General features: G+C 29.5%; 2 protein-coding genes across 3 annotated transcripts; one reads left to right on the forward strand and one right to left on the reverse strand.

Moving 5' to 3' along the window:
• Positions 1-701: 701 nt before the first annotated feature.
• On the forward strand, positions 702-13,853 carry LOC132936107 (arf-GAP with coiled-coil, ANK repeat and PH domain-containing protein 3). 2 transcript variants are annotated; one of them, XM_061002791.1, is made up of 15 exons: positions 702-1,380; positions 5,418-5,475; positions 5,566-5,798; positions 5,872-6,100; positions 8,380-8,561; positions 8,629-8,795; positions 8,998-9,103; positions 9,172-9,345; positions 9,425-9,531; positions 9,658-9,838; positions 9,913-10,172; positions 10,232-10,398; positions 10,506-10,605; positions 12,421-12,541; positions 12,924-13,853. In XM_061002791.1, the coding sequence occupies exons 1-15, from the start codon at positions 1,331-1,333 to the stop codon at positions 13,024-13,026; spliced, it is 2,238 nt and encodes a 745-aa protein (XP_060858774.1). In that variant the 5' UTR covers positions 702-1,330; the 3' UTR covers positions 13,027-13,853. The 2 variants fall into 2 exon arrangements, with proteins under 2 accessions (XP_060858774.1, XP_060858775.1); XM_061002792.1 differs by having other exon boundaries at positions 705-1,380; positions 8,380-8,546.
• Positions 13,854-16,427: 2,574 nt separating this feature from the next.
• Positions 16,428-24,917, reverse strand: LOC132935639 (docking protein 2). The gene is made up of 4 exons (XM_061002232.1): positions 24,031-24,917; positions 23,611-23,790; positions 20,074-20,227; positions 16,428-18,483 (listed from the first exon to the last, which is right to left on the reverse strand). The coding sequence occupies exons 1-4, from the start codon at positions 24,103-24,105 to the stop codon at positions 17,531-17,533; spliced, it is 1,362 nt and encodes a 453-aa protein (XP_060858215.1). The 5' UTR covers positions 24,106-24,917; the 3' UTR covers positions 16,428-17,530.
• Positions 24,918-26,071: the final 1,154 nt, after the last annotated feature.

The following is a 26,071-nucleotide window of genomic DNA, read 5'->3' on the forward strand; positions in this document are numbered from 1 at the left end:
TGATCCCCGCCCGCCCACGTCAATAATGACGACCCTTCGACCTGGGTTCCTAATATTATGCATAGGCGTTATAATACCTACTTAATAATATGCGCATTACTGCTCTCGTAATCTACACAATTTCCTACTTTCCAATTATTACCTATTGTTACATTTTATATCGTTTTATTCATGTATCGTAACACGCACCAATAATACAGTTCGGTGACGCAGTGTTGGTTAACAATAATTGATTGGTACAAAGAAATAATACGCAACTCGGAACCGCCGATGAGCGGGTGCGTATTTCGCAGTTTTGCACTGTGGCGAAGCCGCTGAGGCTGGAGTGTGGTCGTCGTCGGCCGGGTGAGTTGGGGTGGAGGGGGACCAGTGTAAGTTTATCGTAGCCCGGCGAAGCCTTCCCCTCCGCCGACATCATAACGCGGTCCGGGCCTGCCGCGCTCTCGCGACGGCGCGGCGCCGAAAATAATAATGTCGTTGGATTACGGGCACCATACGGCCGCGGTCGAGACGCATGACGCAGGCCGTCGCCCGTCTCGCGTGCGGCGTGCGCGCAGGTGTATCCGTGGTACACCCGCCGCCACCCGCCAACGACGCGGACAAAGCGAAACACCCGTCGGATCGGTCGTCCGGCTTATCGCTGCTCGTCGAGGAGTGACGACGGCGGCGGCGCACCGCGCACTCGACGCCACCGTCGGCGGGCTGGTTGCAGCTTGTATAGGTTTTTTGCGTCTACGGTTTACTATAAAGCAATAATAATAATAATAATAATAATATTATAGAACCTACTTTCGTAACGCGCTTGCGTACAATATTGTAAATAATATTATTATTATTCCGTACCGTATAATAATAATAATACTATAATATACAGTCGGGTAGTCGTGGTGCGGGTACACCCGTGTGTTTCGTATATACAGTACTCACACACGAACACACACACACACACACACACACACACAACCGACATAAACGATAACAGCGCGATTTGTGCGGTGGTAGGTCGGGGCGCGGTGTCAGCGGGCGATAGTGGGCACGATGATTCGTAGTCGCTAGTCACTACTCAGTACTCAGGCCTCCGCAGCGTACTGGTTACCCACTGCGGCGCTGCCTCACACTCTCACTGGTCGCTTTGCTGCGGTGTCGGTGTGTTGGGTGACGCGCCCGTTATCTATAATATTATTCTGTTCTCCCCGTGGCCCGTTGTCTGGTCACCGCGAACTATTGCGATAATCCGTTGGCGTTTTCGCCGTTCTCCGCGGATACGGACCCACCCACACATCGACGACGATAATGCTGTTCTGACGCTGCCGACAGGAAAACCGTCAAGATGCAAACCATTTCGGTGAGCAATTGCCTGCAGGACTCGCCCAAGTTCAGGTTAGTCACGATTTCCGCGGAGTCGGTGGGTTGAAATAATAATTGTATGCCGATTTAAAACTGTAGCAGACGTGTAGCCTGGTCGGGCTGGTACCAATGGGTTGTAAATTATTTTGAAAATATCCAAACAGGATATTTATATTCGAATAGGTATCTAGGTAGGTAGGTATCGAAATAATTTTTGTTGTCAACACTCCATAATAATACTTGTAGTCCTTATGGTAGATACTCTTGTACCCATCTATAGTTTTAAATCTGTAACTGCGTTTGTCTTAATTATGACAAATTTAATTTATATTCAAATTGTTATAACTAGGACGTATTCTTTAAATAATCCACAAACGTTTACTTTTTTAAATTTTACTTTCTATATAACGCGAGTACCTACAATATTAAAAAAAAACTATTAATATTAGGTATAATATATTTTTTATACAATAGATTAACACACTGTACCTGTCTATACTTGGTTACATCTATAAATTTAGACCATATTGCAGAGTAGACAATGCAGTAAAATATTTATTTGGTACCTACCTATAGATTTTATTAATATGAACTCACCCTTATGGCTTTATACAGTGATCAGGAATCAGGAGTAGTGACTATTTAGTTACACATTAGGTACTTTATTTTTAGTAATTACAGAAGAACCGATTTTGGTTGGTCCGCAGCACATTTTTTAGTGGAATAGAGTACCTATAGAAAGCACATTGTTTACACAAATATCTAAAATAATATCTAAAACATATCAACACAAGATAAATATTATATAATATTATAATTTATGATAAGTGAGTATATTATAGTATTCTTTGCGTATGCCGTCTACCGAAGTTGACTACAGTGATCAGTAAAAGTTGCACTTTTATTTGATAAATAAAATATCTACCTATGTATTATAAGATAATTGGTTGCATTATAAATGTCTACCTAACTACACTTGTATGAAAGGCTAGCATATAAGACATTAGACACTATATATTCATAAATCTGTCAAACATTCCCAAATGTTTGTTGATCCCGTCAGTTATGGCAACAACACCATGTAGAAAGTTTATTGGGAGCCTTAAGAGGATGTGATACCCGCATGTGTTGTCTCCGTCTTACAAGTGCGTAACATAGTAAATATTACGCTAAGCAGAACACATTTAGCTCCGTTAATTTAAAAATTAGAGTGAATTGACCTCTTATAAATCTAAAGTTAAGATTATTATCTAGGCAACCCATGGGCTTTTTATTATTTTTGAATTTTAAAATGAGTTATGAATACTTTAAGATGTACAAACAATTTGCAATTTTAAAATACTCATAACTAGCTTTAAATTAAAATATATTAAAAAGCCAATGAGGTTGCATAAATAATAATCTTACCTTTAGATTTTATAAGATCTCTATAATTAGATTTTATAATTCACTCTAATTTTTAAACTAACAGAGCTACACGTGTTCTGCTGAGCGTACAATGTACTATGTTACGCACTTGTAAGAAGGAGACAACACATGCGGGTATCACATACTCTTAAAACATTTTGTAGTAAAAAAATTGGTAGTACCTATCTACCTATAGGCTATAATATATTTAAAGCAATTATGAAAAAAAAATTATTGTATTTAGAATTAGGGAATAAGAAAATTAAGTGCCTATATTTGTGTATTATTGAATAATGATGTCTTACTAAATTGATGTATTATCATATTATGTATAGGAATACTTAGGTATACATTATTCTATTATTGTTTTTAAATTTTATCATAATTATAAAGATTATTATTTCTATCGACATAATTTTAATTTTTGGACCTACTATGTTTAATTTTTATTAATATTTATAATGAATAATTTAAAACATATTAATACTGTAGACAGCATATGACAAAAATACTTGAATTTTACTCGTGTAACCATTAATAATACAATATAATATTTTACCATCACACAATTGATTCAAGAAAGTTTTCAAAAAAATGTATCAGTGAAGATAGTAAGCTACTTTTTTTTTTGGAAATAGCCTTAGGACTACCATATTATATAAAATAGCAGCATCGCAACTTTTTCCCTTATACATTAAAATATTTGGTTTTCTGTTATCATATTATGTTGGAAATAGATGTATTGTTGTCTCTAAGTATACTATCAATGCATCATCATAAAATACAATTATTGTCTATTGATAAATATCCAGATAAATAAGCATACCAGCTTATTTTCATCATATACAAAATTAATAAAACACAAACTATTTACAAATATGAATTTCCGATAGCATTTTAGTATTTTACTAAACCAATTAAAAGTACATAAATTATAATACCTACTATAGATAGTAGATACCTATTTAAGAATTCTATTGAAAAATTAAATATTCTGTTTCTTTGTTTAAAATTTTAAAATGCACAACTATATAAATAGCTTAGGTAATAATGATAATAAATAATTTAATTTTTAATATTTTTAGATACATTTTAGATTGATAAATTAATGAATTTATCAACATTTTATTTTTTGTTTGAATTATTTGTGCTAATAAATGTGATTGTTTATTAATAGAACATGAAATTATAAAATTCTTATTTGTAAAAACTAAAACCGTCAACTACTCATTGAAATTTAATCTTAGATTTTCGTACCTACTTTAAAAAACCCTACTACCTAATTTTTATCAGTGTCAGTGTGAAGATAATTTTTTGAGGTACAGGCTGAAAAAGGTTAGAGAGTAGTGTGTGTATGGGTTGCTATTAGCCATTCAGGAAGGTGAAAGTCAGTAGTAAAGTCTTCATTATAAATAATTCATGTACAATTTTAGTATTTTACTTCTTTTATTCTGATCATGAGATGGGTGTCAATAAAAATAGGCAATGTACCTCAAAAGATTTAAAAGTTTGCCTTGCCAGTATTTTTAGCAGTAGGTATCTGAACAAATTGAAAAATACAACTGAAGACAGATATCAAACCTACTTTAAGGGTATTCGATACGGTGATTTTCCATTTTTGTCCAACCCATGGGCGACATAGTATTTTAGACGTGTTTTTTGCCAAACATTCCAATTGATCTATTGAAGCGATAAGAATTCTGAAAACAGATTTGAATTTGTCATTAAGTCTACTTGAAATCGACTTTTACACATGTTTAATATTATTCCCCAAATTCCTATAAATGTCGTATTTAAAAATTGTCGTATTTTAACTTTTGGAGAAGTTAAAATCAAAAAATCAAAAATGTGATAAAGTCGATTTCAAATAGACTTGACGACAAATTCAAATCTGTTTTTAGAATTCTCATTGCTTCATTAGATCAATTGGTATGATTGGCAAAGCACCAGTCTAAAATCCTATGTCACGTGTGTGTTAGACAAATACAGAAAATCACGGTATCGAATCCTCTTAAGTGGACGCAATATCCACATGCATTGTCTCCGTCTTACAAATGCACAACATAGAAAAAACTGTTTTGCATGGGACAGCTATACTCCCTCTGTATTTATAGTAGAATTACCATATTTCTCAACGCATAGGGAAGAAATTTCCTATGCCGTGGTGATTTTATTACTTGGATAACATAATACAATTAAAGTTATCTGTTTGAGAACATTAAGTTTTTTTTGTTTATTTATTAAAAATTATTGGTAAGTGCTATCAAAAAAACAAACATGCTACCTACGACACAGATAAAGTTCATCCTTATGTATTGTGAAGTTTAGGTAATTCTACTGTAATTACAGAGGGAGAATTGTTGTCCAGCGCAAAACAGTTTTTGCTATGTTGTGCATTTGTAAGACAGAGACAACACATGCGGGTATATCATCCTCTTAATAATACTGAATTTTAACACCTTAACATTTTTATTGGTTGTTTAATAATATAATATAATATTGTGTTGAAAATTAAATGGGTACAATATTAACCATTTGTTACTATTATTTAAAAGTATGTTGAAAAATTCATCAATTTTTAATTAAAATAATTTCTTATACTTTGTCTGTGTACTAAATTACTTGTATGTACTATAAAACTTATTTATATGCCTTTATTTCAGGACGCAACTTGATCGTCATGAGTCCAATATTGATTTACTAGAACATAGGTTAGAAAAGGTAATAATGTTGTTTTAGAGATTTGAATTGTTATTATTTTGTATTAACATTCACCTTAACATTTAAAATAAATTATTTCTATCAATTTAGGTTGTAAAAGTATACAGTCTTATGATTGATTCTGGGAAGACATATGTAAGTCAACAATCATTATTTGCAAATAGTTTGTGGGAAATGGGACTCTGTTTCCGTGATGACACATCATCAACTAAAAACTTAAACAAAATCATTCATGCTCTTCAAGAAATGAACAAATTTTTAACAACATTCCTGGATCAGGCATCTCGAACCGTTTTGAACAACTTAACAGTATTTGTTAAAGAGTGAGTTTTTAGGACATTGCACTAATATAATAATATCTAAAAGTATATTTTCTTAATTAATTAATTTATTTAGAGATATTAAAGCAAGTAAGGAATCCAAGCATGTATTTGAAAAGGCAACATATGAACTTGACGCTGCCCTATTAAGAAACTCTCAGGTACTAAAATCTCGTCCACACGAAGCAGATGAACTACTAAGTCAAGTTGCATCAGCAAGAAGCTCTTTTCGTCATGCTGCCTTGGATCATGTGCATTGTATTACTATGCTTTTAACTAGGAAAAAACCTGAAATATTTTCAACAGTAAGTAATTAATTTTTGTGTTGTATGTTGTTCTATAACTAATCACACGTGTAAAAGACACATAGCCACATAGGTAAAATTGTAACAACATGCAAAACTATTTTTATTTCATTGTTAAATCTTGCATTTAATGAAAATAAGTAGCAAATAAAAGTTCTTTATTATTTTTTAACAATGTAGTTAATAATATTATAAAATTTGAAAAATTTGAAACTCACTTCCAGCTATATTAGTGAAAGGTACCTTTTTTCCTCAGCGGGCTACTTTGGTAAGCTATTACTCCGTCCTCCGAGCGGTTCACCAAATATTATAAAAGTATAAGTAATCTCAACTAAATTCCAACCAGATTTTTCATTATTAGTAAACGAAATACGCAATCTCAAATGTCACATAAAAAATTACTATAAAACATTTTTTAGTTTTACTATTATTATTATTACAATTTTTATCGTATTTTATAAAAAATTTAATTTTTTTTTTTTAATAATAAGTTTTATTTTAAAAGTTTGAAATGGGCTACATAGAATACCTTTGCGTGCCTCACGTGGCCCGTAAGCTGCTGGTTGGGCACCACTGAGCTATATTATAAAAAGTATTTATTTATTATTATTATTATCAAAATACAGTTGTGAAAGCTTGTTTTTTATGATGGGAAAGGGGTCAAATTTTATTTACATTGATGGCAAATGAATGAAGCTAATGATTGTGTTTTATTAAACCTTAACAAATACTTGCTCAATACTAAAAATCCAATGATTAATTGGAACAAAAATCACATCAAAATAAAATGTATGTACAATAAAGTCACACTAATTTGGTCATCGCTAATCAGGACATCTGGTTAATTTGGACAATCAATTAATTATATTACTATGTATTTGTATACACATAAATACATTCATAAAAATTATTTATGTTAACATTAATTTCTAAACAAACATATAATATATTATTGATATTTTATTAATTTTTATTACAACATTTTATTACAAATTATTTAAAACACCTTACATACCTAAATCCCTTTTTAGAGCTACTTTAAACACCGTTATTTTTAAGCCTTATGTTTGATAATCCGTATAGAATTTGATCCCATCAAGTACTGATCAGCGAGACTAATGTAGTCGGTTGAGGAAATTCAGTTGTCATTAAAAAGAAGATGATTAAAAAATGTTCTTAAGAGGACGTTACACGGTTATTTATTGTCACCGTCTTACAAGTACATAACATACCAAATTTACGGTCAGCAGATCACGTTTAACTCAGTTAGTTTAAAAATTAGAGTGAATCGACCTTTTATGAAACTTGATGGTAAGAACATTATCTGTGTTTGTCTGTGGTTTTTTTTACAATAACTCAGTTTTTAAGCGAGTTATGAGTAGGGCCCGGATTGATATGCAATAGCAAGTTTTCTAACATTCCAAAAAGTAGCTAGTTAAGCTACAAGTTTGAATTATAGTCAATAAATCCAGAATACAAAGTTTTATTTTGCATATTTTTTAAATTTTTAATTAATGTGTACTGCATATTTTTGTGTTTTACGAATACTGAATGGTTTTGTACCCATTTGTTTTACTATTGTTCGTTAGTTTTACCAGACTATTCTGGACAAGTCAACATTAAGGAACAACTATTTATTCTATCTATACGAACAAATCATTGCCAAAATCTGTGATTTTGTTTCAAATCAAACAATATGGATAAAAATTGCATAATCTAATACAATTATTAGGACTAGTTACATGTATTTCCGCTGATCTTAATTTAACTATTAATCAAAATGCATTTTTGTTGTTTGCATATTTTTGCATAATATGTTAAGTGCATATTTGAATGATAATTAGTACATAAATGCATGCATATTTCATACATTTTTAGTGCATATAATTCCGGGTTCTAGTTATGACCATTTTTAATTTACGCTATATTATATATTTATAACTTACTAAAAACTTGAATTATCGTAAAAAAAACCCACATACAAACACAGATAATGTACTTACCATCATGTTTCATAATATATCGATTCACTCTAATTTTTAAACTAACGGAGCTAAACGCGTTCTCCTTAACATAAATTTGCTATGTTACGCACAAATGTAGCGTCCTCTTAAATACTTAACATTTTGAAGTCCTTGATTGGTCAAGAAAAATTTTTTTTTAAACATTAAAAATGAAATTTTAGCATGTGACCAGAAAAATGTTTGACATCCCCCTATTCTAGATTAATTAACATTTAACATATAAAATCTGACAATCCTTATGTTTTCTTGTTTTAGCTATTATCTTATATTCAAGCGTGGGGAACATACTTTCATCAAGGTTTTACACTAACTGAAGACTTACAAGATTTTATTCAGAGTCTGAACAAAGAGGTAATTGTTATGACTACCGAAGCAACTGAAATGGAAAATCAACTTAGTGAACATCACAAATTGGTCGACAGGTTCAGAATTGATGTGTATTAAATAATTATTATTAATAATTCATTAGTCTAAATAGTAATAAATATTATTTTGAAATTAAAGCAATGATACGGTTATGGTGAATGGTGATTGTGAAAATGGTGTCAAGGACAAGGATGTGACACGCATTGAAGGCTACCTGTACAAGCGAACAAGTAATGCTTTTAAAACATGGAATAGACGATGGTTTTACTTAAAGAATAATCAGTTGGCTTACCGTAAACGAAATGGTTTGTAATTTTATTAAAAGTAGTTTTTGTCTTGGAAAGTTTTTAGTGTTTCAGAGAAAAGAACAAAAATATAATTAAAATTCTTAAGTAGTATTGAATGTATATGTTATAATATGTCTGCTAGAATAACAATGATAATTATGTATTGTCTTAACACAGAATCTTATCATTAAAATTATCAATCCTCAATATAATTTTTCAGGTGAAAATTTATTTACTGTTATGGAAGATGATTTAAGAATTTGTTCTGTGAAGCCAGCATGTGATGCAGAACGAAGGTTTTGTTTTGAAGTCTTATCTCCAACTAAGTAAGTGCTATTATAAGATGTTTATCTCAACCAACTAAATAAATGTTTTTTTAAAATTTTTTTTGCAGAAGTCACATTTTACAAGCTGATTCTGAGTATGTATACAAATCATGGATAGAAGCTCTTCAACAAGGTATTGAAGATGCAATACGTAATAGACCCCAGCAAAAAAATAATCAAAATGATGATGATTCTAATGATTTGAATGAACAATTTCAAGTTCCAAAAATTAAAAAGTCCAAGTAATTTTTTTTTATTTTTAACTAAAAATATTATATTATTACAAGTTATATTTATTCTTATTTAATTAAATTGACTTAGAACGTTGGATGTGCTCGTTAAAATTCCCGGTAATGAAAAGTGTTGCGATTGCAAAGCAACAAATCCAGATTGGGCTAGCATAAATTTGGGTATTACATTATGTATTGGTTAGTATTAAAATATTATATTAAAGAATATAAAAGATAAATTTACTTCCATCAACTATCATTATATTGGCAAATTAGTTTGACCATTTTCATTCCTTATTCAATAAATATAATTTTTTATTTTAGAATGTTCTGGTGTACATCGTAGTCTTGGCGTTCATTATAGTAAGGTTCGTTCATTAACACTTGATGACTGGGAGCCAGAGATTTTGAAAGTTTTGGCTGAAGTTGGAAATTCTGTTGTCAATGAGGTGTATGAATATAATGTTCCTGATACAGTTATACGTGCTTCAGCAAAATGTCTCGGGTAGGTCTTTAATTATTAGTATCAAAGTTTGATTAACTATATTGTTGTTGATATTACAATATTATATATTTTAGCCCAATTCGTGAACAATGGATTCGAAATAAGTATGTTGATCGCTTATTTGTGAAACCAATACCTAATAATGAATTGGTCTTGGAAGAATATAATACAAGAAAATGGAGTGTCCGCAAAGTAAGACGACGAGGAACTCAATCTACAGTAAAAAATGAGAAAAAAGATAATGTCATGGTAATTGGTGGTAATACCAGAAGCATATCTTTAGATGTTATAAGTAGCGATGATGATTCTACAATTAGTGATGATGGAACAGATGGTTAGAATATTAAAAAAAACTATTTTAATCTTTAAATTAATGTTAATTAATTTTTTTAGTTGTAGAAGAAGATATATCTACATTGAGGCCAGATATGTTGCTTTACCGAGCTGCAGCAGCACATAACCTACCAGTAATGTGTCATGCAATAGCAACAGGAGCAGACAAAAATTGGAAAAATCCAAATGACAATGGGCGGACTTCACTCTTTCAAGCTATACTCAGTGTAAGGTTCATTCTATATATTCACTTACATGTTATATGTTACATCAATGTATTTTCTGTGTTTTTCTTAAATTATAATTGATATATAATTAAGTGGTAATATTGCAGGGTTCTGTGATGGCTTGTGAGTATTTGATACTTAATGCATCTGACATAAACATTCAAGATGATCATGGCCAAACTCCTCTGTTTTTTGCTACACAATTAGGTAAATTTTCTTATTACATATTATCTTCTAATATTTTTAGTTTGCTTATTTTTTCTTGTAAATAATTATCATATTTTAATTAATAATACTATATTTAATTTTCATATCTATTAGATAGAACGGATGAATTATAATCATGCCATTTTTAACTTTTAACTGTAACTTTCTCCCGCATACTATTTTATATCTTATTAATCGGCAATATAACTTATTACGTTATCCAACATGATTAAAATATTTAACTAGGCAAATTGTTATAAATCTCAAATCATCATTGATGACCTCTTAAAATTGTAATATACTTTGTAACAACTACAATAACTTCGAAACATTTAACGGGCCATGGAGCAATATTAATACAAATATAAAAATATAGATCCACTAAACATATTAATGTTAAATACACACAATATTGTTAACAAAAAGTTGAATAACTATGTATCCATATTGATAATATTGAATTCTGTTTTAATATAATGATTCAAACTGAAGCATAGTCAGACTTCAAGATTTTGTCCCCGGTGAATTTCAAATACCTGGCTATTAAAAATATTATCACTCCTTAATTTTACGAGTTGCTTCTTGCAACAAACTTCAGGATGTATGCTTCCATTCTCATAAGCTGTTAACTCCTGAACTATAATAATATGCACTTATTTTTTGTATTTTAAGTATCTGATACTAATTGTTATAAATATTGTATCTTGCTAATAATAATTCTACTGTAAATATGTATGACATTGAACTTCTCCTAAATGCCTAGACAGATTTTGATGACATTTTTTGCATATATTTGAATGGGTACCTGAATGGTTTAGATTCACAATTGGACACGCTAAGTCCAATCTGAAGAGGTGATCAAAAAAGGATCTTAATATTTACAGATTTAAGGATTTTGTTTATAAATGGTTGCTATTGGTTACAGCTTACAGATTATAATAGTAATAAGAGAAATATTTATTAGAATTTAGTATATTTTTTTTTTGTATTGAAAGGTTGCCAGGTTACTTGGGCAAATGAGGTCAAAGTATGCATCAAATTGTCGCGTTTATCATTTCGAATAAAGAAATTATATCTTAAAACAAATATGAGATTTGAATGTATGTTTGTTGCTTATATAGCTTATATATATATATATTATATATATTCAAAAATTACTTATCGATTTTGTAATAATGTCAAATTGTTCTTAAAGATATCAGGGAAGTGTAGAGAGTAGTTTGAATCCTGTTTGATTTATACCAAGTGATATATCCTATACACCACAGGTGAATTGTCCATCTCGGTCTAATTAGTCACAAAGGTTAGGTTAGGTCACAAGGTACATTGACGCAAATTTGCCTGTGATCTGAGGTACATCAAAACCAAGACACCTATATAGCACAATATTTTATATTTTTCACGAGCAAAGTCGAGTAATGCAGCTAAAAACGGATGTTGGTTCATCTGAAGTTAATAGACTCAAAATTACTGGACTGTTTTCAGTAAAAGTTATATAAATACATTTCTTTAGACTTGGAGGGTATTTATAGTTTAGTTTATCAACTCCAGGTAGCTGAGGGTAGCTCATAAATATATTATTTTTTTTGTTTAGGAAAAAATAAATTTTTTTTTGACTAAATGGTTACATATTATAATAGTATTATAATTTAAAAACAATATGGTATATTATAAATTTTTTTACAAATATACTTATTACAAATACAAATCTTCGGCCCGGTAAATTTCGAACAGCTAGTTGTTTATATATTTTATATTTTAGTCTTTTCTATTAATCTTGTTAATTTGTTATTTATAAATTGGTTTCTTTTTTAGGCCATACAGCACAAGTATGTCTTCTTCTGAAACACAAAGCGAATCAATATCTCAGGGATCATGATAATATTGAACCACTAGAAGTAGCCACAAAACAGGCCAATGCAAATATAGTAACATTGTATGTATTTTTATTACCTAACACTAGTTTTGTAGTTTCGATATACATAGTTTTCAAAACTTTTTCATTTTCTGGTCAAAGAACCATAAAATAAATTCCAGGAACAACATTTTGTTTTCACTCAGAAACAGTATAATCAGGGCTGGCTTTAGATATTTAGCCGCCCGCCTGGTGTGCAATCCTTACCTGTACCTTGAGTACATCTAATCTTTTTTTTTTTGTTAAATGCAAATAATTTTGACTAATTTATATCTTAACTGTATATTGTTCTATTGTTATTTGAGGATTGTTTATACCTCTGGTCTTAAATTATTGTAAAAATGTAATAATTTTATCTAATATTAATAATCTGTATTAAATCAATTATATTTATTTATTTTAGGCTCAAAATCAGCCGTCTAAATGATCAGTCTGAAATTCCAGAATCTTTCAAAGATGCAGTACGTGATTTCACACAACTTACATTCAGCCCTTTACATAAATGATTATCGAACAAAAATTAGCCTTAATAAAATCACTATACTTTACTCTACAAGACTTCTGTGGTTTTCTACTAAAGTATAAACCTCTTAGATTTAATAAGACTATATTCATGTTAATGAACAAAATACTATCGAATACTTTATTTTATTAATGTATAAGTGTTTTTTGCCTAATGTTATTTTAATAGTTTTTTTTATTTTTCAATACTTCTATTAGAGTTACCTTATATTATTATGTTACAAACGATAAATAAATATTAATTAAAAATTATTATAATTATTATTTTATTTCATTTTAAGCATCATTGCACCGAACATGTTTATAATAAATAATATACATTTCCTGTCGGTTTACCTCGTTATTTGTGAAGCTGTTATAATTATTACAATTTATTTCCTATTTGTTGAATATTTTATAGGATTTTTATGAGTAACGAACATATGTTTAAACTAACTGTCTTAATAGTTAGTAGCAAAATAGAAAATAAAGACAAATATAAACATACTCTTGTTTGTACTTTTTTTTTTAACAGTAATATTAATTTATAAATGGCTGTTATGATTGATAATGTTCCTGGTGTATTTTATGTAAAAGAATAAAAGTTAAACAAAAGATAGTATATTATATTTAAGTTTAAATTTGATGTTTATGCATATTAAATTATTGTTGTTTGGCATATTAATTTTGGATAGAGGTGCAAATCTGAATAAGTTATAATGAAACAAAAATTTATCTTAAATGTACATACAAGAAGTGTGAATGATATTAAATATTATTTAAGTTGTTAATGTATTAATTGTTTAAATTGACATGAAATATTAAAATAAAAAAAAAATATATTATTTATTGATATAGAAAATGTAGTAAATAATTATATTACTATCCTAAACTGATGACTAGGACAGAGGACTTACAGCATTTGCGTATTTATTTTGCTTAGGCTTAAAAAAAGCCAGCTAGATGATACATTTGTTTCATGTTACAACTTACAACCAATCCAATTCTGTATTTTTAGATTGCATATTTTTGCTTTTTGAATAATATTTAGATATGTTATCGTAGTTTTTTGGCAAATTTTTTTTTTTAATAATGCTTATTAAATGACAATTAGTTATCATATAATTTAAAGGCACTTGCAGATTGCTGTTTAAACACTAGTACAGAAGAAGAAATCCCAAATAAATAAATTCAGTTCATCAGTCATATAAAATAAAAGTTACGATTTCATTCACAATTTTTTTTTAAATGTATTATTGGCAATAGCATGAAATATGTTTAAATTAAATGATTGTATTTTATTATTTTGAATGCTATTTATTGATTAATCCTTTAAAAAATTTTAATTCTATGGTATGGTTTTAGAGGTTATTTTAAGGTATCTAAAAATGCATAAGTGTTTGCACATTGCACTTCTAGTGTTTGTTTAGGACTATAAGTCCTCTGCTCTAATAATGACTCCACATCATAGCTAAAAAAAAATCTACGGAAACTAATCATTTGAAAATAAATTCCTAGTAAATAATACAATCGCCCAGATATTTACAATTTGTTTATTAATTATATTTATAATTAAATTTTATAATAGAATTTTCATAAACAATTTTATTTTGTTGTAACTTAAAAATGAAAAACCGTATAGATACTTGAAATATTCATCAAATGTTTATTGTCTATACATGATGAAATTGATATACCTATAGGCTATATTATAATAATTAAAACAGACATAAGTACGAATAATACAAATTATTTAGTACACATCACTAATTTCTTTTAGTTCCTAGTGGAATCGCTAAGGGGATTCGATACCAACTTTTTTAAGGGGCCTCGCTACTGCCGTCAATTTTAACTGAACAGACCTAAAGCGTTGAAAAAACTAAAGTTATCCGATTTTGATCTGAAAAAAAATTTGAACTCACCAGAAAATTGTCTATCGATACTACGAAGCACTGTTGTGCTTTATTGTACATTATTGTGAAGTGTAAATAGTGTAATTGAAAACTGGAAAATATCAACTTTTTCGAATCGTAATTAAAATCAAAATTAATTTTAAAAACGAAAAATGTTTTGTACAATCTACAGAAATTTTTCTGCTGGATTCAAATATTTTTTCAGAATCAAAATCAGACTACGTTAACGTCGTTAACTAACTTTAGTTTTGTCAAAACAAATGAATGTTTTTGTAAAATTCGTGTAGTGAAATTGATATGGTTATCGATTTATTGACATGTGCATGCGCGTACGAGAGAGGATACCCGCATTTAATTTCACTCACACTAATAATCATTTACAACTAACACATAGATACGGTGTGGCTATGACAAGATAAGTAATTGACTAAATGTTGCCCCTTAATAATGACCGTAGCGAGGCCCCTTGATAAATAATAATGCTTATAAGCTAGACAAAACTGCATGACTTTGAACGGTTGGATTTTAATTCTGAAAAAAATCTTATTTACTTGGTTTGTCTATAAGTGATCCATCGAGGGTTTATTTTTTCTAGTACTAAAACCTAAACTATTATGAATGTTTAAAAATAAGTTTTGAATTTTTAGTATCCCGATCTTTAATAACTAAAAGAAACAAATGCACCGATCAATTGCTTGTAGAATAAACAACAATTTCAGAGTATTTTTCAGGAATAAAATCCGACCACCCAAAGCCCCACACTGTTGTCTCGTTTTTTGTCTCCATTACTATATTTTTACATCGGTATCCAATCCCCTTAAGTCGTTTTGGTTACCTACCTAAAAGAAATTAATATGTACCTATATATTAAACATTTTTGCTGGGTTCAGAAGCTTGAATATATAATACAATGTTCCTCATAAATTGTTATAATAGCAGTTCAAAAATATTAAAGGAAGATAGACTCAATTTTTTTTATAAACAATTAAATGTTCAAATGTTGACAAAAATCTTTAAAACCACTAAAATATTCAAATATTCTTGTAGTTTAAAATTTATAATGATTAACACTTCTGGTTTCAAAATGTAATACAAGATTGCTCATAATATTTTATTTAAGTACAGTGTAAAGCCACATGGGTTTTTTATGAGCGATTACGACGATTCTCTCGTTTACCCTCTTTGCCACGCCACTGATTAAGAGCATGTCATAAATATATTTTAATCCTAAATAATACCTACTCAATAATTTCTATACTTATATAATACACAAATAAATATTTAATATATAATTTGTTTGTATATACATAAATCAATAACTGGTAATACATTTTGGTTTTTCATTTGTTATACATTGAGTAAAATAATTGATAATTAAATACACTTAGACAGTTATATGTATATATGGCAAAAGTTCTAATATTTGTCAAGATACAGTGAAAATATAGTTTATAATGAGCTTCATGTGCAATGTCATAAAAATTGAAAGTGAATAAACATTCTTTTTATAGATTTTTATTTGATTGATATTATATAAAAATATTTGTACAACATATAATTTGAACTATTTAATTTTACATAATTTAATATAATTTACAATGATATTGTTTCATATTATTATTTTAAAAATATTTATACATAGGATCAAGTAGGGTAATGTTGGTAACAATATTTTTAAATTCCCATATTTTATATTATTATTAGTTGTCATGACAATTGTTGGCGATTTCTGCATTATGATCTAATTAGAACACTTTCGGTAATGACAATGTCACAATTAAAAGTTTAATGTTCATACTTTTTTTCAAAAAAATATAAATTTACATTTGCCCCATCAAAATATGATAAAACCTATTTTTTGGGGTAAATGAAAACAAATTTGTTAGGATGTTATCTGTAGCCTGTAGGAATGACCTCTGGGGAATTTGAAAATATTTGTCATTAGGATTGTTTTATATTATTTGAATGTATGAAGTACACATATTTCCATTTACCCAATATTACTTGATGGCTAAGGGGCAAATGAGAATTTTATTATTTTATTAGGTTGGATATAATATCCCATCGATGATAAATTAATATTGTTTCCAATCATCCCACTTGACCCTAATATAGTTTTATTTGTAATATTATTTGAACAGAATAACAAAAATATTTTTTTGAATATTAGAACATAATTATGACAAATTAATAAAATAAATATTTATAAATCATTTCCACTGTGATTATTGCACATATGATATTATGATGTTATTAAAATTGTTATAAATTAAATAAAACAAATATAAGAAACTCTAAAATTAAACATTGTAAAATAAAGATACTAACAATTCTTCACTAAATGTCTAAATGTGATGTAGTCAATGATAAAATATGAAACAAAACAAATTTCCCCTAGGTCAGAATCTATTTAATAAATTTACGACATTTTGTTTAGATATAGGAAAATATGATATAAAATATATAAATTTAAAGGTTGATTTTCATCAAAAAAAAAAAAAAAATTAATAATAATAAAATATAAGACTAGACCTTATTAGGCTTGAAGACCATAGCATATTGCAATTCATTGTGTGCTACTGAGTCCAATGACTCGTTATTTGAGCGATTTTCTTCGGTTGAGTTTTTTTTTATTTATAGTACCATACCCGTAATGTGAATCGTCAGCTTTTCGAGCAGGCATCATTATGGTGTCTGCTTTTATGATAGATTTGTGCTTTGTGGTTAAAGCAATAGGGTGAATTTGTCTATACCCAGGTGCTGTTTTAGATATGAAACCAAAATGTTGTAGATGGTCGTAATGTTCAGCACCATCATCAGATATTACATTATTACTAGCATAAGGTTTTTCGCAATGATTTGAATCATTTAGACCCATAGTCCTCCAGGCATCATTTCTTACTAGGACATCTTCATATGCTGCATCTGGTGATTCTGTTTCTTTAGTTTCGTTGTAAGGGTCGTTCATGAAAGGAGTAGGTAGTTTCTTAGAAAAAATTGCCTTTGGTTTTGGTTTTAGCGGTGGTGGTGGTGGAGACGTAGTTGGAGGTACTAATAATGTTGGTAAAGGCATAAGAGGCTTGATTGAACAAGAAAAGCTATTAAAGTCATTATCCAAAATTAATGGAGTAGTGCTAGTGGGGGATGGTGGTAAAGGGCTTCGAGAACGTGCCATCATAGACAAAGCCGCTCGGAACTGATTATCACCACACATGATTGATGTCGCATCACCTCCGCCATTCAATAGTTTTTTCATACTTTTCATTTTTGATGAGATGCATCGAAATATTTCCTGTTGATTTGAATGTTCCAAATGAAACACACCTTCACCACTGGCACATTTGCGACCAGCTTCAAATGTAAATCTACCAGCTCTATACCCATATCTTCGAATAAATCTATATGGCCACGTTAGAAGTAGTGTATCATTTTCATCAGATTCTCGTAATTGTAGAGCAACAGGAGTAATGACTAATGTATAAGGCTGTTCTTTTAAACCACAACGTTCACTGGCATCTGATGAAATTAATTTAACACTAAAAACACCAGCTGAAAAAAAAAATTGGTTTAAACATTAACTGTTGAGTGGGGTAATGGTATTGCTTATTTATTTGGCTTGACTTCTAGCAGTATTATGGACATTTATTCCTCATTTCTAAGGTTTAAAATATAAAACTTTAAAGTGCTTATTTTAATGCTTATTTCAAAAATATTTTCTACTTTGAATAAACACAGGCAGTGAGATAAACCATTTTTGATATACAACTTGCTTGATTCTTTTGACTCACTGCCTATGTTTTTACAAAGTAGAAAATATTTTTAAGAAACAAATGGCTATATCAAAAAATAACAAAAATTTATTTTTTACTGGTTCAGTTTAGGATTATTTTTTTGAATTGGAATCAAATTTTTTCCATTACATATTTAAAAAGTTAGCAGAAACAAAAAGTTATACATGACTCATAACCAAACAGTGTTTGTATATATAGTTAAAAATGTTATTTTAAATTTATAGTGATAACTAAAAATTCTAATAAATCAAGTAGTTATTAGAGAACAATAAGTGTTATTGGAAATAAATGTTTACAATCAATCATACAATAACTGTCATTCATCCTAATATCGATGTTATTTTTGGTGCACTTCACATCTGGTACGTCGGTCAATACAGTAAAACACCGAAATAGTTTGAAAATCAATGGTTGTATTATTAGTTAATATATTTTCATTTATTATTTATACTATCAATATTTTACAAAAGTACCTAAATTTATGGTTTTTATTATTTAGTCAGGTTAATTTTCTTTTCTTTAATGTTTTTAAAAGTATTTTGTCTATTTTAATTATTTTAAGTGCTTTAATCCAAAAAATATCTTCATTAGTACCTAAGTTTTGTAAAGTGATTAGCACGATTTAAGATATACAGGTTAAACATCGGCCTATAACGAATAGTACTTTACGATGACTGGTGAACCAACTATCTGAAACAGCTGAGGGCCCAGAATCACTAGCGCTCGTTGTGGTTTAAATATGTTAAATATATATATAATATCATAACGACATAAACCACTTACCACGGTTATCTGCTTTTGATACCAATAATACCTATAGTATATAGTATTATTGAATATTTAAGTTTGTCCTCAGGGTGCGCTAGTAGTACTGGGAACAGCTGTTTCAGATAGTTAGTTCACCGGTCAAATTATGGGAGTTTGATACGCAACCTGTGTATCTTAAATCCTGGTGATTAGTGCACATTTTATTTTGCATCATATTTATGTATATTTTAACTAAATTTTTAATACATATTGCTTGGTTATGAGCTAAACAATTTAAGAACTATTGACTATAGTTGACAAATATTTTAACTCTTAAATTATATTTTAACTTTATAGTTATAATTATATACTATAATTATATTTTAACTTAATAGTTTTTTTACACTTTCTCAAAATGAAATATAATGAATAAATAATTATTATTTAAACTTTAATCCTTACTTACAAGTATATTTAAAATTTAAGCATTTACCATTAGGTATGTTATAATATTAACATTAAATACATAGTTCAATATTAACTTATATTTCACATAAATCATATCCCTAATAGTTACAAAAAACATTTTTAATTAGCTTACCATCTCCGGACGAACAATATAAATCATTATCTTCTTCAATTGTTTGTCTTGACACATTATCCCTAAATGCCACAGCTTGCAAGGCACATATCCAGTCAGTCATTTCTTGTTCAGAGTTTGCAGCAAAATGATGAACACCAGTTTTCGTCCAAACCTATATCATAGATAAGGAAGTAATAATATTGGTCAATATAAATAATATAATGCACTAAAAGTTGAATTATCTCTCTAAAAATAATCTAAGTAATATTATACTAAAACCATACAAAGTATAGTTTTTCATACATTGTCTTAAGTAAATATGTATGTGTATAATATGGTTTGAAATTATGTTCATTGAGTTTAAGAGGTTGCACACCCGCATGATGTGTTGTCTCCATCTTAAAAACATCCAACATAGTACATTTTTGTTAAGTTAAGAACCAATTTGGTATTGTTTATTTTAAAGTGAATATATTCCAACTTAAAGGTAAGAACATTATGTGTGTTCTTAACAATATTGAAAAGATTTTGGTTTTTAACAATATTTTAAATTTAAGCCCGATATGAGCATTTTTATATATTAATATATTACATACTCATAACTCACTTAAAAATTAAAATGTAATAAAAACCTATGAGGAAATATAGATAATGTTCATAACGGTAAGTTTGATAATAGATCAATTCACTCTAATATTAAATCTAACAATACAAAGTTCGCTCTGTTGTACTCAAAATTGTATATGTTTTATCATTTAGAGACTACAAAAATATGTATAAGTTTTTATTTAGTCATGACTAAAATTTCTTTGTAAACCTTTACTATAATTTCTGAATTGCAATTGTTCAATAGCTTCAGACATAGGTATCATGTTTCCTATTAAAATGTATCTACATTTTAAAAAACAGTTGTGCAACATTTTAATTCATAATTTAATATATTAATTCATAACTAGAATATTAAATTTAAATAAAAAATATATAACATAATAAGCAATTAATTAAATATAAGTATTCAATTATGTATTTAATGGCGTTCAGTAGGTTAAAGACATTTTTGACTTAATAACTCTTAATTGTGCTTAAAAATTATCAAAGTTTAAATAAATTGATAACTATTAATTAACTCTAACATAAGAGTAATCTTAATATCCTAGTAATTATAATTATTGATAATTACTAATTACGTTATTAACCTTTACTATAATTTCTAAATAGTATTGCAATGATTAAGTAGCTTTATACATCAATTTTCCTATAAAGAATTGTACCTAGGTACATAAAAAAAAAATGTTCTGCAACTTGGTAATCCATAATTTAATACATTAATTCATGACTAATTTATTAAATTTAAATGAAAAACTAAAACGTAATATAGGTAATAAAGCTATTAACAAAATATCAGTATTTAACTATGTAATTATCCACAAAATTAGTATAGGACTATACATTTAGAAGAAACTAATTCATATTATTCATATTCCTTAGAATATAAAATATCATAAGACAATATCAAACTGATTCTGTCTAAAATCATCGAGGAATTGTTATAAGCAGGACTCGGGACTTAAGCATTTGCTTATTTTTAAGGCGTGACATAAAATCATAAAATCTATAAGAAGTTCAATAAAGAAATTTAAATATTTTCAAAATCTAAAAATATTTGATTTTTTTAAAGATAATTTTTTTTTCTTAAGCTTAAAAATTAAATGATAATATGGAAAAAAATTGTTTTGATAGTTTTTGTCGTGATTTTTTTTACTTATTTTAATATTTTTAAGTGCTTATTAGAGTGCTTATAATGAAGTATTTAAGTGCTTTTTTTGATGATTATAACTGTAAGTGCTGTAAGTTCCAAACCCTGGTTATAAGTGTTTTAAATTTAAATTAACAAGGTCTACATTATTGTACATTATAAATGTATTTGTCAATTTAAAATATTTATCAATTTTAAATAATAGTTTATAAAAGTAATAAAAAAAATGTATTCTTTTATTCAGTATTTATTTTATAATATTTTTAGATTATATAAAGATGCCTTCATTTTATTTTTGAATAAAATATAATATAAGGCTGTTCTAATTATAAAAACAGTACCTATAATGAAACATTCATAATAAATATTGATAAAGAAGTAATAATAAATTCTCTATTAACATAATTTATATTTTTATTGAGTTTAATAAGTGCTTGGTAACACATTACAACAGTCATTAAAAGATTATTTTAAACAATTTATGATAGTGGTTTTTTCTTAATTAATGGAAGTAGTTGAAATAAAAAAGTATTTAATTACGTATGTATTTATTGATACTTGGCGCATCATTGATATAATATTCCAAACAATTCATGAAACCAACTAACTTTTAGTTTTAAAATCTTTCTAAACTGATAAAAGTTTTTAAATATATATAAATTCTTGATAAAATTAAAAGATAATCAATAGCTATGTTAAATTATTAAACCATAATATGAATAAAATACTTTGCCAAACTAAAAATTCATTAAGTTAAACATTACAGGCATATTTATAAATATATTTAATTTAATACTAAATGTAGGTAGTAGTACCTACTAAGATCAGTAAGATCTAGATTTTTAAGAATATAGGCACATTTTGAAATGTAAACACATTTTTATATTGAAAAGCACATAGGTACAATAATTGTTTTCATATAATAAACTAGGACTCAAGCTATGCCTTTACTGACTTTAGTTATTGAACCAATGTTAAAATATTGTAATATTGCTTTTACAATAAAACCACTATAAATATAGGTACCTATGTCTATACCCTATATACTCTATTCAACTTAAGAGTACACCGGTTTGTGCATATGCTACTGACTGCTGTATGTTGCCAGACCCCCATGATTGATCATTCGGAAATAATTGTATGCTTCCGTCATACGTTCTGAAACGATTGTTACCGACCAAACGCTGTCCACAGCCCCCCTAAATATTTCCTACATTTTGTTTTAAGCTTTTTCAGTATTATCAAAGTAAGGCTTTAGCCCCCCCTCAAATCTCAAACGCTATTTGTGCCTATGGTGTACAGTGTCTTTATTGCCGCCTCCGTCGCTGTGTATCAGTGGTGGGAAGTCATGCGCGAACATGACGTGTTTTCGTCGACCGCCCGGTGTACTTTTAAGTGGAATAGAGTATAGTATTTATTATATTTGCCTAGTTTTCATATATTTACTCAATAACATTTTAATAACTGCAATCAAATATATTTTGGAATCAATTTGAATTTATTAGTCTATTCTGTTTTAATTAAAAAATGTATTGCAGGCTCCATAATATGAAACGTCTTGGGCCATAATTGTGTTATTACTATGATATATTGCTATGATATTATTCATGGATAAATTGATATTGAAAAACAGTAGGCACCGACCTAAATTTAAATATTAAGTTATTTTAAGATTTAAATATTATAATGAACTGTGAATACACGATGAGTTCAAACATATCTTACTCATTACTTATCACCACACTATCAAATGTTTATTAATTAAATACCTACATATAAAATAATATTAATTAACTTACCGCGAACACATTAGGTTGATGTTTTTGAGCATCTTGTGTTATTTTAACACAGCTTTCCAAGGGTATTATTGAGGCAATATTTGAAGACTTTTGATCGTCGATGCCATCAAATACTTCAAGACGATCTATACCATGTTTACTCCATTTGAATAATCTACAATAACGTTTCTGCCAGGATTTCTGAAAGATCAATTAATATAATAAGAAATATTTACAACTACCTGTGGAATTTACAGCTAGTCATAGCTTTGTATACTGGTGGGTATCGCTTATTTTATAATCAAATCAAAACGTATTAAAACTGCAAGTAACAGCCCAATAGGTCGGGTACCACTGACATTTAAATAGATTATGAAAGTTAGTTAAGAATCGACGGATTATAATATTATTATAATGGAGGTAATAAAATTGACAAATTACCTTTAGCTGCGATAGTACTCCGTGTGGCGGAAAGCAGAGATATCCTTCTTTGTACGGGTCGTCCGCTCTCGCCATTTGTCCAGATCGTCGTCGGAGCACGGCAGTACAAGCAGGAATAAAGCAGCCACCAATAGTAATAATAATATTACAGTCGTCACTCCGGTTACCACGACCGAACCTGCCAGTCTACGAATGAATGGTTTACGGGACTATAGGAGGCATTCCTCCGCGGTCAAGTCAAGAGAGCGCCGTGAAAACCGACAGAACGAAAATATTTGTAAGATAATATACGTAGGTGGTCGTCTATCGTTGTTGTTGTCGGTCGACGGTGATGTTGTCGGGCAGCAGCTGGCAACCTTATCAAACCATGTGCCCCGAGCCCGTAAACAGTTGTACGCGCGTTTTCACTGGTAAGTGGTACAGACCAGGCGTCAACACCGATCCGATCGCACTGCGGTACGGACTTGAGACGCGACTGCGCCGAGTGCAAACTGTCCACTCGGCGGGTAGTGGACAGTCGTGGTAGTCAGTATACACTGGTGTCTGATAGCGGACACTGGACACAGTACGTCCGAGTCCCGTGGTAATGCCGTAGTGCGCGGTTGTATCAATAGCGCTTCGGACACTGTTGTAGTCGTGTTCTAATCAGTGGTATAACCGCAGTGGCGCTGGCTGATTAGAGCCGCCGGTATGCGCAGCGGCGGCGGTAAACACGTCGTCTTAATGTCGGCGAGGGGGGGATGCGACGTACCTGACGGACGATAGATTCTCGGTGAAAAAAATACGTCGAGTTTCGGGAGGGGGTCAGACGCGAATCCGATTTTGTTGTTCACGAATTGTTGCGTACCTACCGGGTTTTTCGGGCAACGTTCTGTGGCGGATGTCCATAACATTATTTATACAGCTATGATCCTTGACCGCGCGCGCCGACAACCGCGATCCGGAACTGGCCCGGCCGCGGCGGTACGACGAACATGTTACCACTTATCACCAGGCCTGCACTAAAAAACCTTAAAAATAAAAATAATGCAATATAAAATGCCAACAAATTATGGTAGAAAATTCACTTGGAATGGTTCTTGATTTCATTTTTATATTTATACTGATATTATATTATACGCATTAGTACATTACATTTTACAAGCTTAAAAATGTCTTTATACAAAAAAAAATAATAACAATTACCTACTGAAATTATTAATCAGCAAAGATAATCTGGAAATTCGTGACTGATATACGATATGCCATAAATAATTTGTCTAGTTATCTAGCAATTGCCTTATTTTATCGACGTATATATACAGCCTGTGTACAAAACAAAAAAATGTTTTTTTAAAACATGAAAATTGACGGAATTTGATTAAAAATACCGAAAAATGAACTAAAAAAGAATTATAAAAGAAAAATATGACCTAAAAATGCAAAATAAATGTTTCATAAATGGATTCGTAGTTACATAATTCAAATTATGTACTTAAATAGCTAGGTACGCTTCACAATCACCAAAAAAAATGCACTTTCCTACAAATTCACATTTCACAGACCTACTTATCAGCAATATTGATACATCTACGTGTCTCGACGACATCCACTTATAGCTGGCGTATTCATATTTCTTACATTACGTTGAGTACTAAAAAATTGGTACAGCCGTTATAGTACCCACTAGACCACCATACTTTCATAATATTAGTTTATAATATCTAGTTTTATTGATTTACACTTCCAACGCCAAAATATTATGTCAATCAAGTGCTATTCATTGACGGATGTTAGAGGCTTAGAGCCTAGGGGGGGGGGACTTGGGGCCTGGTCGCCTGGAGGGCTTTTAATTTTCCCAGTATGTTTTCAAGCCCCTCCCCCCCTCTTACGAATGTTTTGTCCGTCTACAACACGTCTTGTATTATTGATATAGATTTATATAATTTATAATTTATTTGCCTTACACAATAATATTATTACCTATGTAAATAAGAAGTACCTACATTTTATACACATGTACAAATATTACATATTGGAGGGAGGGGGAAAATATTTAGGC

This window comes from Metopolophium dirhodum, chromosome 1, assembly GCF_019925205.1.
Source record: "Metopolophium dirhodum isolate CAU chromosome 1, ASM1992520v1, whole genome shotgun sequence".
Taxonomy (NCBI): Eukaryota; Metazoa; Arthropoda; class Insecta; order Hemiptera; family Aphididae; genus Metopolophium; species Metopolophium dirhodum.

What these genes read in the sequence shown, in the direction of transcription:
- LOC132935639 (XM_061002232.1), bottom strand. Translation starts at nt 24,105, where the DNA reads ATGGCGAGAGCGGACGACCCGTACAAAGAAGGATATCTCTGCTTTCCG. An exon ending in GAGTACTATCGCAGCTAAAG is followed by an intron (nt 23,791 to 24,030) that starts GTAATTTGTCAA and finishes TTGATCTTTCAG; the next exon opens with AAATCCTGGCAGAAACGTTA. An exon ending in ATCAACCTAATGTGTTCGCG is followed by an intron (nt 20,228 to 23,610) that starts GTAAGTTAATTA and finishes TCTATGATATAG; the next exon opens with GTTTGGACGAAAACTGGTGT.
- LOC132936107 (XM_061002791.1), top strand. Translation starts at nt 1,331, where the DNA reads ATGCAAACCATTTCGGTGAGCAATTGCCTGCAGGACTCGCCCAAGTTC. An exon ending in TAGTGATGATGGAACAGATG is followed by an intron (nt 10,173 to 10,231) that starts GTTAGAATATTA and finishes TAATTTTTTTAG; the next exon opens with TTGTAGAAGAAGATATATCT. An exon ending in AATGCAAATATAGTAACATT is followed by an intron (nt 12,542 to 12,923) that starts GTATGTATTTTT and finishes TATTTATTTTAG; the next exon opens with GCTCAAAATCAGCCGTCTAA.